Source organism: Sorex araneus, chromosome 1, assembly GCF_027595985.1.
Source record: "Sorex araneus isolate mSorAra2 chromosome 1, mSorAra2.pri, whole genome shotgun sequence".
In the NCBI taxonomy this organism is placed as follows: domain Eukaryota; kingdom Metazoa; phylum Chordata; class Mammalia; order Eulipotyphla; family Soricidae; genus Sorex; species Sorex araneus.
Window position 1 is genome coordinate 325,879,694 of NC_073302.1, and position 18,640 is coordinate 325,898,333.

The 18,640-nt window shown below is 36.8% G+C and overlaps 1 protein-coding gene across 3 annotated transcripts in view; it reads right to left on the reverse strand.

Moving 5' to 3' along the window:
- Window positions 1–18,640, reverse strand: part of TUSC3 (tumor suppressor candidate 3) — a 182,189-nt gene that overhangs the window by 69,623 nt on the left and 93,926 nt on the right. For all 3 annotated transcript variants that reach the window (XM_055130383.1, XM_055130366.1, XM_055130373.1), the window contains exons 3-4: window positions 11,275–11,392; window positions 6,207–6,347 (exon numbers count right to left, since the gene is read on the reverse strand). In XM_055130383.1, the coding sequence (XP_054986358.1) occupies window positions 6,207–6,347; window positions 11,275–11,392 (259 nt within the window). The remainder of the gene's footprint in view (window positions 1–6,206; window positions 6,348–11,274; window positions 11,393–18,640) is intronic.

Below are 18,640 nucleotides of genomic sequence, written 5' to 3' on the forward strand. Positions count from 1 at the left end.
TTTTTGAACACAAATATTTAGAAATATGTATCTCTATTTCATGCATGCGCCACCCCCAGCAGGGCCCCAGCCTAAGACCTCCAGAACCCAGCCACAGCCATGTTCAAGGCCCCTCTCCACATGCTCGGACGAGCCTCAGGCATGAAGGAACCGGCAGAGGAACCCAGGTGTGTGGGACTGAGGTTAGGATCTCCAAGCCTGCTCAGATCGGGACTGGGCCTCCTCCACCCAGATGTCCCTTTTTCCCGTAGCTAGGCAGTCACACCCACAAACTGCCTCCAGGACCGTGTAATCCTATCAACAGCCAAGATCCAAACTATAAAACCAAGCTCCTAAAAGAGAGCAACGCAGAGTATCCTGCCCTGTGCCTGGCTGTCTTTACCAGGGCCCATCAGAAGGGGGCGTGTTGAGTTTCCCTCCTTGCCCCAAGCAGAACCACAAGGTTGGAATAATTTCTTATAAAATATTAGTACATTTTACATAATTCTGATAGCCTATAGCTGAATATGAGTAACAGTATTTCAAAAGCATGAGGAAAATCAGGAAATGAGTTTAAGCACTAAAGGTCATGAATAAAACATAATTTTATTAACATAATGAAATAAGGGTAAATACTAGATATCCATTTTGACTAAGAATAAAGTTGTTTATGGGATGGAAAACTAGTTTATTTCAGGCATCATAAGTTTAAAAATCACTGTTTCTGGAATGAAGTGATAGTATAGCGAGGAGGGTGTTTACCCTACAAGCAGGTGTGACTCAATATACACCAAAAGAAAAAAGCTTCCAAGAACTCCTAGAGTAAAAATTGCTCATTATTGTTAGGTTCTTGCATATCAAATAGGCCACGAGTAGCTTGCCAGGCTCTGCCGTGCAGGTGGGATACTTTTGGTAGCTTTCCAGGCTCTCCGAGAGGGATGGAGACTTTTAGGGTGTACAGATGTGCCCACGGTTCACACCATATTTGAACTCCATCAAATATGGTGCGGTAATTATGGAAAATGGCTATTAAGTGTCTTGTGATGTGTTGTGACCGCAGTCCAGAAAGCAGCCTGGAGCATGGTGGTGGCTGGGTAGTGGAGGTATTGGAGGTCGGCCGAAGAGATATTTTTCTGGCTCCGAGAAGAATGGGTGGTCTGGGAGTGATCCCTGGACCGCTGGAGATTGGGGGAAGCAGATATCTGTTTTCGGGTCCCATTGAGCCTGGAGTTCAAGGTCACAAAATTCTGCTTTACGTGGTTCTGTGGGGCTTCACTCAAGCGTGTGGCTCGGCCCAAGTGTCTGGGAAGCAACCTGGAGCATAGTGGTGGCTGGGTAGTAACTGTAACAACAATGGGCCTCATTGCCCTGACACTGAAAGAGCCCCCAATATGGCAGTATTAAGAAGAATAAGCAAGGAGAGGCTGATAAAATCTCAGAGACGAACTAGACTGCCAAAATGAAGAAGGACTAAAATTACTGTCTAAATCAACATACATACGCTGGCATCGGAAGCATCCATTGAGGACCTGATGGTGCAAGTGCAGAAGATCAAGTACGACATAATTGGTCTGACCGAGATGAGAGGGCATGCTCACATCACGACATTTTCAAACAATGGAGAAGAACTGTTCCTCAGAACACTCGACAATAGAGGTCTCAGTGGTGTGGGTGTCCTTGTCAACACAAACTTGGCCATGAGCATTGATTCATTCAAATGCCTAACAACCAAATTAGACGATTATGCTTGAATAGGTACAGCTCACTGCCAGCATTTTCTATCTTCATAGTCTACGCACCAACATCCAAATACGATGAAGAAGAAATTGAGGAGTTCTACATGGAACTAAAGAAGTTCTATAAACAAAACCACACCTTCTACAAGATCACTGTCTGAGGTTTTAATGCCAAGATAGGACCGAGAAGGTCGCCCAAAGAGCTGCACATCGGGAATCACAGCCTAGAATGGAACAAACACGGTGAGAGACTGTCTGAGTTCAACATGTAGACCAAAACCATCCATGGTAACTCAACAGTTCCAGAAGGCCGAATCTACATGTTGGACATGGGAGTCTCCCGGTGGACAGTTCCACAAAAAACCTGACCACATCATATTCAATCGATGGTTTTGCCTGACCAATATCACTGTTGTCCCAAAATTCCAAATGGTATCGAACCACCGCCTCCTTCATACAAAATTCTACTTCACAGAGCGGGGAGAAAGGACTTCAAAGTTTAAGTTTAAGAAGAGAACTCCCAGAATGACCACCAACTGGGAATTCTTTGGCATCATTTCCACAGCATGGGAAGATGCCGTCATTGACAACATCAACGAAAAATAAGATCAGCTGGATCAGCACCTCCATGACTGCACGAGGAATGCTGAGAGTGGGAAAGTCACAAACAGATGCCTGTCTTTGGAAACTCTCGAGCTCATTCACCAAATTGGTTTGACACAAGCCTCAGGAAATCATAAACTAACATCTGAGCTCGCAAAGCTGTGCAGAGAAGTGATAAAGGAAGACCTCAAGGAGAGAAGAGCAGCAGTGTTGGCTGATGTGCCAGAAGTTGGGAAAAGTATTCACAACACTCCCCTTTCTTTTACCAACAACAAGACCAAGATGACTGCCCTACAATGTCCTAATGGATCTATCACATCTTCCAGAAGGGTAATGGAGACGATTATTCATGACTTCTACTCGGATCTCTTCCATAGCCACGTCTACCTGCCCACATACCAAATTTCGCAGAATGCATATATCGTTCCCAATGTCCTCACTTCCGAAATCCGACATGCCATTTCGTCGATAAAGACACGTACAGCACCTGGTCCTGATAAGGTCAGACCCGAATACCTGAAGAATCTGCCACCAGGACTCGTCAATATAATGCCTCGGCTCCTCACAGGCTACCTGTCCGAATGCAAGGCTACCTGTCCCAACAGAAAACCAGCAGGGTCATTCTGTTGTACAAGAAGGGAGACATCCATGATATCAGCAACTGTTGCCCAATCTGCCCGTTGTCCATCGTCTACAAGTTGTTCACTCGAGTCATTCTGAATAGGCAGGACACTAGACGAAGGACAACCATGTGAGCAAGCCAGATTCCGAAAGAATTCAGCACAATAAACCACATCCACACAGTGACCAAACCATTGAAGTTTCCTGAGAGTTTAAGATGTCACTCTGTTTAACATTCATCCATTTAAAGAAGGCCTTTGATTCTGCTGAGACTAAAGCGGTCATCGAATCCCTAGCCAAACAGGGCATTCAAACTCAGTATATCAGGATCCTCAGTGAGCTGTTTTACAGACTCACCACCCTACAAGGAAGTGATCATCGACGTAAAGAGAGGGGTTAGGCAGGGTGATACTATTTCACCGAAACTCTTCAGTGCCACCCTCAAGAACGTCATGCAATAACTGGAATGGAAAGGAATGGGAGTGAAGATAGACGGTTGGCAACTCCACCACCGCCACTTCGCTGATGACATCATTCTCATAACACCAAACATTAGCCAATTGGCACAAATGCTGACTGACTTCATCCACGAGTGTGGAAAGGTAGGGCTGCAGCTAAATCTCACCAAGACAATGTTCTTGAAAAACAAACTAGTCCATTACATTCCATTTGGTCTCAACAAAACGAACATCTCCTAACTCCTAATGCAGCAGCTATGTGTACTTGGGTCAAGAACACAACATGAGGAATGACTTGGCACCAGAACTGTGTAGGAGGAAGAGAGCAGTATGGAATGCATTCAAGAGCATCAAAGCAGTGGCTAAAAGGACAAAAAAATCTCAGACTCCGGGCACATCTTTTAGATTCTACCATTCTTACTGAACTAACATATGCCTCAGAGACCTGGGCCCTATGAAAACAGGATGAGAGCGCTATTCGGGTATCCTAAAGAGGACTCTAAAGAGCCATGCAAGGAGTATCATGTTTCATTCAAGAGAGAGACGAGTTCTGACCTCCGTCGACGATCAAGAATCAGGGATACTGTCTCGTTTGCCAAGACATCAAAAATCAGATGGGCCAAACAGGTAATGTGATTTAGAGACAACCACTGGACTAGAGCTATTACCAACTGGATTCCACGGATTGTCAAAAGACCGCATGACCACCCACCTACGAGATGGTCAGACTTCTTTGTCAAAACCCTGAATGAATGGTTTGAGGCTCTTCGTGTTCCTGCAGCAAGCAAATACTACTGGGCTACACTAGCACATGACAGGGACGAATGGAGACATTACTGGTGCCTGCTCAAGCAAATTGAAGATCAATGGAATGACAAGTGACATTCTTAGGTTAAATGACAAAGTATGCTAGTCCTTCCACAAATATTGCCAAGAGGAATTTGATTCCTTTCTTTCCTGAAATCCTAATCATAAGCTTTTCTCATCACATTTTTAATTTGTTAAAACTCAAATTGTATTTCTAAATCAGATATTTCTGCAAACCTGCTATATAATACATTTAGTATCTTTTCCAATTTTTTTCATTGCATTGGTATTAGTTTGTGTTGTTAGGGGATGCATATAATCCATATTATTAAAAGAAAATATCTATTCCTTGCTCCATCACTTCTACAGAAGGTCCATTGGATCCCCTCCAGAAACCTGAACTTGTGAGTTCACAGTGTTTTTTTTTTAATTTATTTATTTTATTAAATCACTATCTGGAAAGTTACCAAGTTTTCAGGCTTATGTCTCAGTTATACAATGCTCGAATACCCGACCCTTCACCAGTGCCCATATTCCACCACCAAAAACCCCAGTATACCTCCCACCCATCCACCCCCCGCCCCTGCCTTCATAGCTGATAAAGTTCACTTTATTTTCTCTTTACCTTGATTACATTCCATATTTCAACACAAAATTCACGATTGTTGTTGGAGTTTCCCCCCAAAAAACCGCCCTGCTGACAAGGAAGCATTTGATAATTAGTTTTCCATTACTGAGAATGAAGAGATATGAAGTCTTGCAGCCTTGAAACAGCGGGATGCGTGGCCAATCTGGGGCCAGGGTGATACCAGTGCACGCTCTGTCGAGATTTGACCCGGGTGGCCACACATTTGTGTGGCCGCTCTGCTGCTGATCGACCGTGATCCGGAGGCCAGCTAGACTACTTCTGGTAACAGCAACTGCTTCCAGCAATGTCTCTAGACTGTGAACTAAGCCATAGCCCCATGCCAGCCAAGGAGGGGAAAGATCTTTTTCGTTTTTTTTTTCTTTTTTCAGGGAAAAGCGGTGTGGTATCCGCCATATTATGAGGACCATTAAGGAAGTAGGACTTTGGTGGCGCGGGAAGAAAAAAAAAAAAGAGGTTTGAACTTGAAACAGTGGGACACAGTGTTTTTGCCCCTGGGTTGCTTCTCTGTTTCTTACATATGAGTGAGCTTCTTATTCAGTTCTTTAGCATGACCACCTCAATTTGAGCTGTCACAAAAGACAAGTTTTCATCCAACATTCAGTCATGCATTAGGTACCTGAGTGCTTTCCAGATCTACAATGCTACAGATGTACCTAGGAAGTTTTGAATACCAAAAAAAAAAATAGCATTTCTGCATCATATTGTAGATCATTCTTAATATACTTCAGAAATTTATGGGCAATCGTTTGAAGTCATCTGAATTCAGAGGGTAACTTCCTAAGATCTACTTATATAAAAAACTATGTACTGTCAGAACACTTGTAAAACTTTGTAGTTCCTCAGTGACTATATGTGCTGTCTCACATGGCCCATGAAAAAAGCATATTACCTGTGTTTTGTCTTTCCAAAGATTAAAAATTTACATTGCGTTCTCTCATACAATTTCTTTACCATGTAGCACTGTAGCACTGTGATCCGATCATTGATTTGCTTGAGCAGGCACCAGTAACACCTCCACTGTGAGATTTATTGTTACTGTTTTTGGCATATCAAATAAGCCTTGGGTAGCTTACCATAACACAGAAAAATATTTAGTGTAAATATAGTGTATATTTATAGACACAGATATTAAAGAAATTGAGTCTAATTCATAAGCTCTTGAGTGAATCCTAAAATATAACTGCACCCTTATTCTAAAAATCATTTAAATTCACACAACTTAAAATACATCTTAAAGTTAACAAAATTTTCTCTAATCAAGAAGAGAGGATATTCTTGGTGGCTTATTAGAAAGCTCTAACAAAACCAAGTTAATTAACCTATCATTTAAAACTGAGAGGAATAAAAACATACGTGAACATCCGTTCTGTCAGCAATCCACTTTGCAAGTTGTTCTGCTGCAAATCCAATTCTCTGAAGGTCAAAAGTATCAGCTCTCTTGGGTCTGCCTTTTGGAGGAAAATGCATGAATGAAGGAGCAGAATTCATGTTGAGCTGTAAACAAGAGATGAAAGTAATAAACTATCTTATCAGCAATATTTGTGTATCATTCATTTAATATATAATTTTTGGATAAGTTTTAGAAAACTAGCATCTATGATAAAAATTTAAGTGGATTTCCCAGAGCTTAAGTGTTATCTTTATTTATATAAATTCAACTAATTTCTATGAAATTTCTAATTTAACATGCAGCCTTCACTATGTCTTCATAACTATATTTTGCTGTGTAGAATTCTGTAAACAGAGTAAAGTGACCAAAAGTAAAAATAGAAATACTATAATTACCATCAATTATTTTATTTCTTAAGCATTTATTCAAAAATGTGTAAATAATTTCAACAAATCAATAGAGTGAATTCTTCGTTTGGTTTTAATTTTTTAATGATGATGGTCACAATATGTATTTGGTTAAGAGCCTACACCCACAGATATGCTTTCTGCTTCACTTTTCTATTAATTCACCTGTTACAATGGCTATACAATGGCTATATTTTAAATTAACAAAAGATTATTTCTATTTTAAAAATATAGTAAAAGCTATGCTTATTAGATTTATTTCTTTGAAAAAGATACTTTATTGTATCTTTCAAATGTAAAATTTACATTGAGATGCAAAGCACAAAGTGAAATGAAACATCATTCCTTTCTTTTCTGTGCTTTTTTCACTCCATACTGTATTTCCCTGAATAAAGCCAAGAGATTGCCACAGAAAACATAAAAATGTAAAGATCACCAGGAAGAAAGTTCCTCATCACACTCTTTGTACTAGAAATAGAAGATCCACACTTAGAGCCACACTTAGAATAATAAAATTATTCTAGAATTTTAGTTTAAAAACACTGTAATTCAGATGTACATAATCCCCATAGGTATAAAGAATATGGCACAGATCTGGTTTCTAGTCCAGACTCCTCCTAACAGTAATTTACTAAGCCAATGACTGTTGTGACTTAGACTCACTCTGGAATATCACATAAAACTGATGTTACTTTCCCAACAGTCCCCAAGAATTACAAGTTTCTGAACGTGTTATTATCTTCAAACACCATAGTATCACACACAGTGTTTTAAAACATGTTTAAAGGGAGGACTTTCAACATGATTCAAAAGTTGGTGAAAAGGAAAACATAAACAGTAACAGTCATTTAGTATTTTTCAAGCAAAACAAAATGAACACTATCCCATTTATATATATTATTATTCCCTATAAAAAATCATTAACTGCTATAACTTTCATGCGTCTCTGCATTTTAAAGTAAAAACTCTTATTGCTAAGCCAAAAGCTAAATTTCAGAAAACATAAAGCCATTATATATTCAAAATTCTGCTGAATCAAAATAACCTAAAGGCATTTTTCAATTAAAAGCAATTTTAACTCCTACCTATGCCAGACTTAACACACACTATGTACAATATTGCAATGTCTCTGCATATACCGATGTTGCACGTCAGTCCTGAATATGCAGGGATTTTGTCCCAGTTTTGTTCTTCAACCTTGAATTAGCTACCAACATTTCAAATATAAATTATATTTTTATTACTTCTAAAAACAGATAAAGCCAAGTGGCCTCCATATTGCAAGCCAAACTGTGTTTCTTTTATCATATTCAAGTTTGTCCTCAACAGTGTGTCATAGTAACCAGCCCACATTACTTCCTTAACAATAAGACCATGTGTTAGTTGTTTTGCTGACTTTGTATATGTATTTAAAGTTCTAAAGAAGATAAAGATAGGTTTTAGAATAAAAACATGAGTGACTAGAGAGACACTAGCATGGACAGGGCACTTGCTTTGCATGCAGTCAACCTATGTTCAACCCTCAATAACTGCCGACTACGGCTGCCAGAAAAACAAAATTCTAAAAAATATATTTAATTATGAAAGTGAAGAACTTTATGTTAAAATATAAAACATACCATAATGAAAATAATCTAAGCAAGTTCATTGATTCTGCTACTGTGGCAGATATGGCAAGGTTAGACATTTGGGTTTGAAAACCTTTTGGTGTAGTGAGGTTGGGCCAAGGTAACTTTCCTAACCTGGGAGAGAGAACAAGTCCATAATAAGAGGCACTTCTATCTGATAATCTCAATGGCCAATTATTTTGAAATGCTAAAGAAACTTAGGAGTAATATGAAATAATATTTGGTTCTTAGATTACTATTTTACTGCAAAGGTTATTTGTGTTTTTTCTCGTAGATACCTTTTCTTGTAAACTCCTTAATGGGACAGGGATACCCTATTCTATAGCTCACCAGTTTCTTGCCTGTATAAAGTTGATATTCAAGTATATTCGTTGAAGAAGTTGCGGAAGAGGTTAATAAAATCATCTCCAAAAGGCAAAATAAATATATGAAGGAAGAATTAAGAGAGGAATACTAATAGAAAAGGGTAAAGGGTACTGAAAGCTAGAAGAGAAAATTTATCTTGCTCAACTAGAAACTGGCAAAGATAAATGAATAATCAATGTGGAAGCAATAAGCAAAAATATTCACTAGCAAACTACAGTTAGTGCGCTAGATTCTTTTCAAAACTAAACTCTGTTCCATGACCAAGTGGAGCATTATGCCAGTGTCAGAGATGAGGGGAAAAAAATAGAACAAGATACCTAAATTGAACAATGTGAGGCACAACAAATTTTTTATACTTGGAAAGTATTGATCAAATAACAACAGCTTTCTCTAACTGAACAGAAAGCTATATTATAATCTTATAATCTACAGTAATTTGTGAGTTAGACCACTGGACTTAAATTCTGACTAACTCTGTGAACTAAGACAAATGTCTACAGTTTCTTCATTGTGAAATAGATATCTCTTTCTCGTGGGATCATTATGAGGCTGGCTTAAAGGACCTAAATGACATCTGCACTTATATGTTCATGGCAGCACTGGTTACAATAGCCAGAATCTGGAAAAAACCCGAATGCCCTAGAACAGACAACTGGTTGAAGGAACTTTGGTACATCTATACAATGGAATACTATGCAGCTGTTAGAAAAAATGATGTCATGAACTTTGCATATAAGTGGATCAGCATGGAAAGTGTCAGGCTAGGTGAAATGTGTCAGAAAGAGAGAGACAGACACAGAAAGACTGCACTCATCTGTGGAATATAGAGTAACAGAGTAGGAGACTAACACCCAAGAATAGTAGAAATCAGTACCAGGAGGTTGACTCCATGGCTTGGAAGCTGGCTCCACATTCTGGGGAGAAGGCAACTCAGATAGAGAAGGGAACACCAAGTAAAATGTGGTTGGAGGCCACGTGGGGGGAAGGGTGATGTGTGCTGAATGTAAACTAGAGACTGAACACAATGGTCACTCAACACCTTTATTGCAAACCACAACACCTAATTAGAGAGAGAGAGAGCAAAAGGGAATACCCTGCCACAGTAGCAGGGTGGGGTGGGGGGATATGGGATTGGGGGGTGGGAGGGTTGCTGGGTTTATTTGTGGTGGAGAATGGGCACTGGTGAAGGGATGGGTTCTCGAACTTTGTATGAGGGAAACATGAGCACAAAAATGTATAAATCTGTAACTGTACCCTCACGGTGATTCACTTATTTAAAAATAAACTTAAAAAAGATTTTTAAAAATAACAATAAAAACTTCCCCCCCCCAAAAAAAAAGAAAGAAAAGTACTTAGAATTTGGTCAGTAAAAGATATTAGCGATGATGATGATGATACATTACAAACTGAAGACAATGAACATCCTTAATGCCACAATTCAACACTGAGCTCTATAGAGAATGGTGTATTCTTTTATTATACTATTGGAGTGCATTCAACTGCCTGGATTGTGAAAGAAGAATTGGGATTTGCAATGGAAAACTATTTGCACAGAATTTTGAAAGCAAAATGTCTAAGGTCAAGGTGCCAGTTAAGGGTTGGTTCCTGGTGAGACTTCTCACTGGGTCCCTACATGGCCATTTCTTCGCACACCTACAATCTTGGTGTCTCTTAAAAGAAAATCAGTCTCAGGGCTAGAGAGATAACACAGTGGGTCAGGCTTTTGCCTTGCACGTGGTTGACTTGGGTTTGATTCCCAGAATCCCATATGGTCCCCCGAGCACCATCAAGAGTAATTCCTCAGTGCAGAGCCAGAAGTAACCCTGTGCATCGCCGGCTGTGACCCAAAAAGCAAAACACAAAGGAAAAAGAAAAGAAAATCAGTCTGCAGCCAGAGTGATAGAACAGGAGTAGGGTGTTTGCTTTGTACACAGCTAACCTTGGTTCCCATTCTATATGGTTCCCCAAGCACCACCAGGAGTAATTCCTGAGCACAGAGCCAGAAGTAACTCCTGAGCCAGGAGTAAGTGCCCTTTTTCAGGGGCAGGAGTGGCCCTAGCTATGTTTGGGCTACTTCTGGTCTGTGTACACAAATTACTCCTGGTGTGCTTGGGAGATCCTATTGGGTGCCCGGGAACAAAAATGAATTGGATGTGTCCCAGGCAACTGCCCTATCCACTGTGCTGTCTCTTCAGCTGCTCCAGCTCCAATCCTGTTGGAAATATATGCCTTCAACAGGAGAAACGAAGAGAAATTTTATATCCATTCTCTTAGTTATACAGAATACATAAATACATATGCACACAATACTTTACATATGAAACAATCAATTATCACATTCCATGTGACTAAAATAAAGTACAACTTAGAATAAAATTCAAATTGAAATTTATTTTGTAAGTTTGTGCCAAATACAAACTACATACAAGTGAACGTTGAAACAAGGTTGATGTATATAAACTGATAGTAAATGCTTAAAAATTCGTTTAGATGAATTAATAAAGATACCATGAAAATCACTTCACATAATTTATTATAACTTACTATAAATTGTAGTTTTATCTGAGTAATAAATATATCAACAAAATCAGCAACTCTATTTAAATAGTTAAACGAATTATAATTCTTACCTGTTGGAAAACATCTGACCCCTCATCATAGTCTACCATGCTGAAGAAAAGTTTGTTACAGAAAGCAGATGAATAGCGCCAAGAGTTAGCCAGTATTTGATATTCTTCATTAGCTTGTCTGATAAGGGAAAAGGAGAAGGTAAAAACCTATCAGTATCCAAGCATTAACAAAGCAACCTAATGAAAAAGATAATTTGGGGACAACAGTTGCATATAGGGACTGCAATTAAATTTACACTTTTCAAGATAATTTAAAAATTGAAAATATGCTAACACACAGAAATTCATTTTTTTAATAATTGAATATTATTGTATTCATACAGTATCACTGCAACACTGATTAGTGTATATATAGCCCTCAATTATGCTATGGCAAAGTCAAATTGCATAGGCCAGAAGAACTTGGCTTTTATATAAAAAGCTTAACTATTCATTCTAGGTTATAAAATTATTTTGTGGAAACTCTGAAAGATACAATTTAACTCCCCTGACAATTTCAGTAAAAGGCAATTTTTAAAAGAATTTCTGCAGTATAGTTTGACAGGAAATCATGAACAATTTTTTTTAAATTACAAGCATATTAGACTGCATTTTTATATAACCCATTTATCTAAAACTGTATTTGCATTCAAACCTAAAAGTAAGTAAAAATTTCTGAGTCGCCCAACCAAATGCATAAACAAGTCTTCTCAGAAACATTGTTACTATTTTGAATTCACTCAATTGAACTTTGTTGATTTTCATAACAGTTATATATAAAAAGTTATATATAAAAAACAGTTATATATAAAAAGTTTTATATATAAAAAGGAGGTACAATACAACTAATTAAAAAATGAATGTTTCTTCACAAAACAAAAAATGACTATACTCCTTTTGACAAAATGGGAGAAGCAATAAAAAAAGTTTTGATACCACATTAACTAAAAAGCTCAGATTACAGTCAAGAGCAGACAAGAGATTTTGAAAATTATCTAGAAAATTTAGGAATTTCATTAATTTAGAATTTCAGATATTTAGATATAAAAGGGGGCTGGAGTGACAGCACAACGGTTGGGCTTTTGCCTTTCACTCGGCTGACCCAAGTTCGATTCCTCCATCCCTCTCGGAGAGCCCGGCAAGCTACTGAGAGTATGAAGCCCGCACGGCAGAGCCTGGCAAGCTACCCGTGTGTACTGGATATGCCAAAAACAGTAACAATAAGTCTCTCAATGAGAGACGTTACTGGTGCCCGCTCAAACAAATCGATGAGCAATGGGATGAGAGCGACAAATATTAAAGGAGGCTGTGGTATAGGAAAACATAGGAAAAATAACAGATTAAAATAGGCAAGATTAAAATAGATTAAAACAAATTAGGCTGTAAAAATTTTATTTTTCTACAATCTGAAATAGTAGGCTGTTGTTTTCATATTTGGTTGAAGAATCAAAGTAATTCATGAGTTCATATTTGTCTTCCTGGGTTCCCTCCTGCCTCAGAGTCACACAAGTAAATTTTTGAGGATGTCTACAAACACAATGTTACAGAGAGGTAAACTAAGTTTGAGGGAAACATAACTGGAGAGGTAGCTAGTGATTACAAGTTTTTGCTCTAGTCAAGGGAATGAAACATGACCTCTCAATTTAATCTTGCCACTGCACATCCAATAGGAGCAATGATGTCACAGTGATGTTTGAGTTCCTGGCAACTGCGTTCTTCAAACAGTAGTCACACAAACACCAAAGAGAGCAAGATAACTTTTAAAAACACATCAAAGCAAAAGAGGCCTTGGAGAGACCATGCAGAGGCTAGGAGTCTGCCTAGCAGGAGACCAACATCCCAAAATTACAGTGTGGCCCTCCAGTTTCTGAGAGTTGTTTGGGAGACACATTATAAAAGAAAGCACTTTAAAAATTTAAAGTGTGACTGATTAACACAAATATTAGAAGACAATAAAATGCAAAAAGCTAAAAGATACAAATGGATTTTGGGGAGAGGAAAGTGAAGGAAAGGAGATAAAATAAAGGAGATGAATGCAAAATATAACAGAAATGAATAAACAACATAATTTCAAAACAAGAATAAAAAGAAGATGCTAAAAAATTTCAGAGAAAAACATGTAACAAGTCAAACAAACTGGTAATTATCAACAAGAGATGCTAGAAGATAACGGAATGATTGCATTTCAACTTCAAGGTCATTTTCTCATCTCTAGCAAGCCACATAATAGAAATGCAAAACAAACGTGTACTGATAATGCCAGAAACAGAAATGGTGAAATTATATTAGCATAGAATTGATACTAGCTGATAATGCAAGAAACAAACGTGGAACGATACTAGCTGATAATGCAAGAAACGTGGAACTGTATTAAAATGGAATTGATGCTAGAACAATAGTATGAGTGAAATAGTTACAAGACCCAAGATACAAGTGCTATGAAGAAGTGAAAAAGATACCTATACATAACGTATGGCAGGGTGTGAAGATGGCTGTGTTCACCTATGAAGCTATAAAGTAAAAATTAGAACACAAATAGTCCTTTAAGCAATAAAGAAAAACAGAATATGTTTCGAGGAATAAAGAACAGAGTAAATAAAACATTTGATCCCACAGTAGGAAAACTAAAGCAAAGTGAACATAAAAGGCAAGGTGTAAACAAAAATCAAACTAAAATAAATCACAATTTTGATTATTTGGAAATCAGAAAGGTAAATCATTTTAAAATAGTTACTTTGAGTGGGACAGGGGTCATAAACAAGAGCAAAAATTTTTAAAAAACTACAATCAAAATCCACTACTTTGCACTCAAAGCTATCTGTGAGGTGCTTAATAGCTTTAAAGATTTTAAATGTTCAATAGAACCAATGTAACTACTGGTGCAGTACAGAATGCTATCAACTGGTATTGCACAGAAATATAGCTAATGTGATTTGGTAGGGAAAAAGAAATCACAGGGAAGCATCATTAAGATATATTCTCGGGGCTGGAGCAATAGCACAGCGGGTAGGGCGTTTGCCTTGCACGCGGCCGACCCGGTTTCGATTCTCAGCATCCCATATGGTCCCCCGAGCCCTGCCAGGAGTAATTCCTGAGTGCATGAGCCAGGTGTGACCCAAAAACCAAAAAAATAAAAAGATATATTGTCAATGAAATAGAAGAATGCTGTTTACTACTCTAATTAATAAAAGAATAGAAAAAAACACAGGATAACTGAATTAAAATATTTATCATGCTATAAATGTAAACATCACATAGTCTATATGACATACTGATATAAGAACATTTCAAGACATGAAAACCACAAGAAACCAAAAATAAGAGTAATTGTCAATGTCCACAAATCTGCAAATAGGTGAGTGTAAGAGTCAGGAGCTGTAATTATTCATTTTAGACCCCCCCAAAAAAAATAAGCAGCACAAAATACTGCTGCATGAAACATTTACATGAGACTTAAATATCAACAAATTCACAAAACTGAAAATTATTTAGAATAAATTAAAAGTTCTACAAAATTTTTCTTTAATAAATCTATTACTTTTTACAACAAACTAAAAAAGTTAAAAATTATAATCAGTGGTAGAATATTATGCCTAGAAGGCAGAAAATTCGTACAGTTCAAGACCACTCAATGAAAATGGCTACAAACTTTGGTGATTAAAAAGAAAAGAATTAAATACAGTCCAATTCACATAAAAAAAAAATTTCTGTAGCAAGGTGGGCAATGCTGGGGATCAAACCCAGGGCTTTATATGCAAGGCAAGTGCTCCACAACTGAGTCACACCCCAAGAGAGCTAATCTTCATTCTCATGCAGTTGTTTCAGGGAGAAACTTTTAATATAGTCTCCACAATAAATAAATAAATAAATAATCTAACTTAAAGCTAAATATACAGTAAGAAAAGCATAAGAAAAGTATTATAAAAACCAGAGGAAAACTGATTATTTAGATGATACATTCATGAAAGGGTCTCAGAGGTAGTAAAACTAATATTCAAAACCCAAGGATAAGATAATTCCATTACTGGAAGAAATGAAGAAATAGTATTTTGGGTAGAAGGAATAAGAAGCACAAAAGAGTAAAGAGGAAAAGAACATAAGGTACCAGTAAAATGAATGAAAAGCTTTCTATTCACTGAAGGACTATATGAACAAAGAGTACACAGTTTATACTCTCCCTTGCTAAACTGAATGTGTCTTACTGCCTTTTTTTTTCCCTAAAAATAAAAGCAGAGTTAAAACCAATGAGAACTAAGATTTTATTTTTGTTATTAATAGTTCTATGGGCCATACTATACATGATTTCCTCATTATCTTAAAATAGAACATCTTTATTATGTATGATTTGATAGCTAACCTTGAAGACCAGGGAACATGCAACATTTTTTTAGGTAAGTTAATGGTGACATTATTCCTGTACTTTCAAAATAATGTACCAAATTATACATTGTATTTTCACATAGTGGCGAAAATTTGTTAGAATCCATTATAAGTTTTCCAGGATAAAAATGTACAATCACTTTATATAATGAATATAATGAATTGGTACTGATATATCAGAAGGTATGAACATCTTAACATACAAAGAAGTTTCAAGAGACTAATACTTCAATGAAAGTCATAAAAGAGACGGCATTCAACTGAAAAACAAAGGGTTTTGTGCACAAAAGCATATTTTAGCATTTAAAGTAAAGCCTAGGGAAATAGCAAGTCAGAAAAATAAACTCTTATGATGACATACTAAGAAGTGAAATGTTTTGTTACCAGAATATGTAATAAAAATTATATTTTAATAATGAAAATTTATGCTAATTATCCGTGGAATTATTATTAGATTATTTTATTTATAATGTTTTAGTCTAATCTATACCTACTAGAATATAAGTGCACACTAATCCTATTCATTCCACAAATATTAAAAAATAATGCACCAGATAAAGACACGTTAAAAGAGGATGCTGTTATCACAATAACAGTATTTCAGTTATTAAGCCTACAGAAAATGATTCAAGGAAATGTCATAAGTAAATTTAAAGTCAAAAATGATAAACATAATTGTTTTTGCCTTTGAATTCTGTAATTCATCATTCCACTTTTTCATTTTAACTTTTAAAATTGTAACACATAATCTATCCTGTTTCAAAGTGTTTCAAAGTCCTACAATGTTTTTCCACTGACTACCAAATGCAGTTCCTCCGCCCCTCTCGGAGAGCCTGGCCAGCTACCGAGAGTATCGAGCCCGTGCGTCAGAGCCTGGCAAGCTACCCATGCGTATTGGATATGCCAAAAACAGTAACAATAAGTCTCTCAATGAGAGACGTTACTGGTGCCCGCTCGAACAAAGCGAGCAACGGGATGACAGTGAGCAAATGCAGTATAGAAGTCAGTCAGATCATCCATAGTTTGGCCACAACTCCTAACCATAATCTACTTCTGAGCATATTTAAGACATAAATGCTCAAAATCTGCTATATAATAATCCCAAAGAAATACCAGAAATGAAGATCCTCAACTATTGTGCAGTACTCTTTTAGTTATATATGTTCTGTTTATACATAGTGTATCTATACAGTTAACTGCTGAATGAAAATAAATAGAAATTAAGAGTTTGGTGATGGTAAAGATGAATAACACACTCCTACTTAATATATAAATATATATAGTCTATAAGTCCATAAATATGTATATATACTCTCTCTACACACATATACATATATATTCTAAAAATTATGACTACATTAAGTATTTTGAATTCTGTAGTATCTGACTAAAAGTTCTCTTAAATTTATGCCACAGGTTAATATCTCTTTTCAGGCTTTTTTTTTAGCTCTCCTGATACTCTTAGAAAAGAAGGGAAACATTTTAAGTCCAGGTACCATCAATAATATATGTTATTTGTCAAAAGAATACTGTAAATGACTTGAAACATAGTAATGACTAAATTATCACCAGATATCATGCTAATATTTGCCAATTTCAGAGCAAATATAGATTACAGATCTTGATGTTAAGTCAGTATATTAGTACCTACTGCAATAAGAAACTTACCTAAGAGTCAATACCTCTAAGAGGTCTGTTATAGGAAAAGACCTACAGCAATTCATAAATGATACGCTTATACTGTACAAAGAAAGACTGTGAGTACTATACCACATATAGAAAAGGATGAGATTATAAGAGACAGAAAAAGTCAAGGTCTAAATATTCAGAAGATAATGGAGTTATGTCTTGAAAGATTTAAATTATAATGAAAAAGAACAGAAAAACAGCAAGGCACAGAAGCAGTATAAAGAGAAATGACTTAGTCAAAACATGCATTATGTGTTCAATAATAGTATACAGCTTTGTGTTAGAAAACTGGGAGACTTGGAAACAGTAGAAAGATGAAAGGACCCTGATTTTTCTGCAAACAAGGAACACACAAGTATTTTTGAAAAAAGTGAATTTGCAAACTACTACTTTAAAAAGTTGATGTCATCAATGGCATGAGTAACATATCAGAAAAAGGTAACATAAATGTGTGGAAACAATTTAGAATATAATCACAATAGTCTAATTTTGAATATATATATATGCAAATAAAATAACTGCACTGTAGCACTGTCATCCCGTTGCTCACTGATTTTTTCGAGCAGGCATCAGTAACGTCCCCATTGTGAGACTTGTTGTTACTGTTGTTGGCATATGGGATATGCCACGGGTAGCTTGCCAGGCTCTGCCATGTGGGCGGATACTCTCGGTAGCTTGCCGGCTCTCCGAGAGGGACAGAGGAATCAAACCCAGGAGGTTCGAGGCAAACGCCCTACCTGCCGTGTTATCGCTCCAGTCCAATAAAATAACATATAAATGAAAATAAAACCCATTTCTTATAGTCTTCTTTAGAATCTACAGCACCAAAACCACCAGCAGCATTTTCAAGTCAAGCAACTTGCATTTAGGAATATATTTAGCTGTAGAAGGTACTTTAAGGATAACCAAGAAAACTATTTTCCACTGCAAATGCAATATTTTGAAAACATTTAATACTAACAAGGTTAAATGGAGTATTCCTACTCTTGAAATAATTTGGTAATAGTAGGATTAATGGATTTATCTGTCATTATAAATAATGCCATAAATCTGATACACTTTTCAATATTAAAGTTATCCATTCAGAATAAAACAGACTCATTAGATCAAATGTTGACCAATAGTATAAACCCTGTTATCTAAACTTATCTCCCTCTGATTGTGCTCTGCTCTAGGAACCCACCCTACAAAATTCTAACATCTTGAGCTTTGTAGAGGATAGAAGAATTTTGACTAGTAGCAAATAACAGATTCACTGAATTCTTACATATGTTTATGTCACCTTGAGCTACTGAGCAAAGTAAATCATTAATAGTGC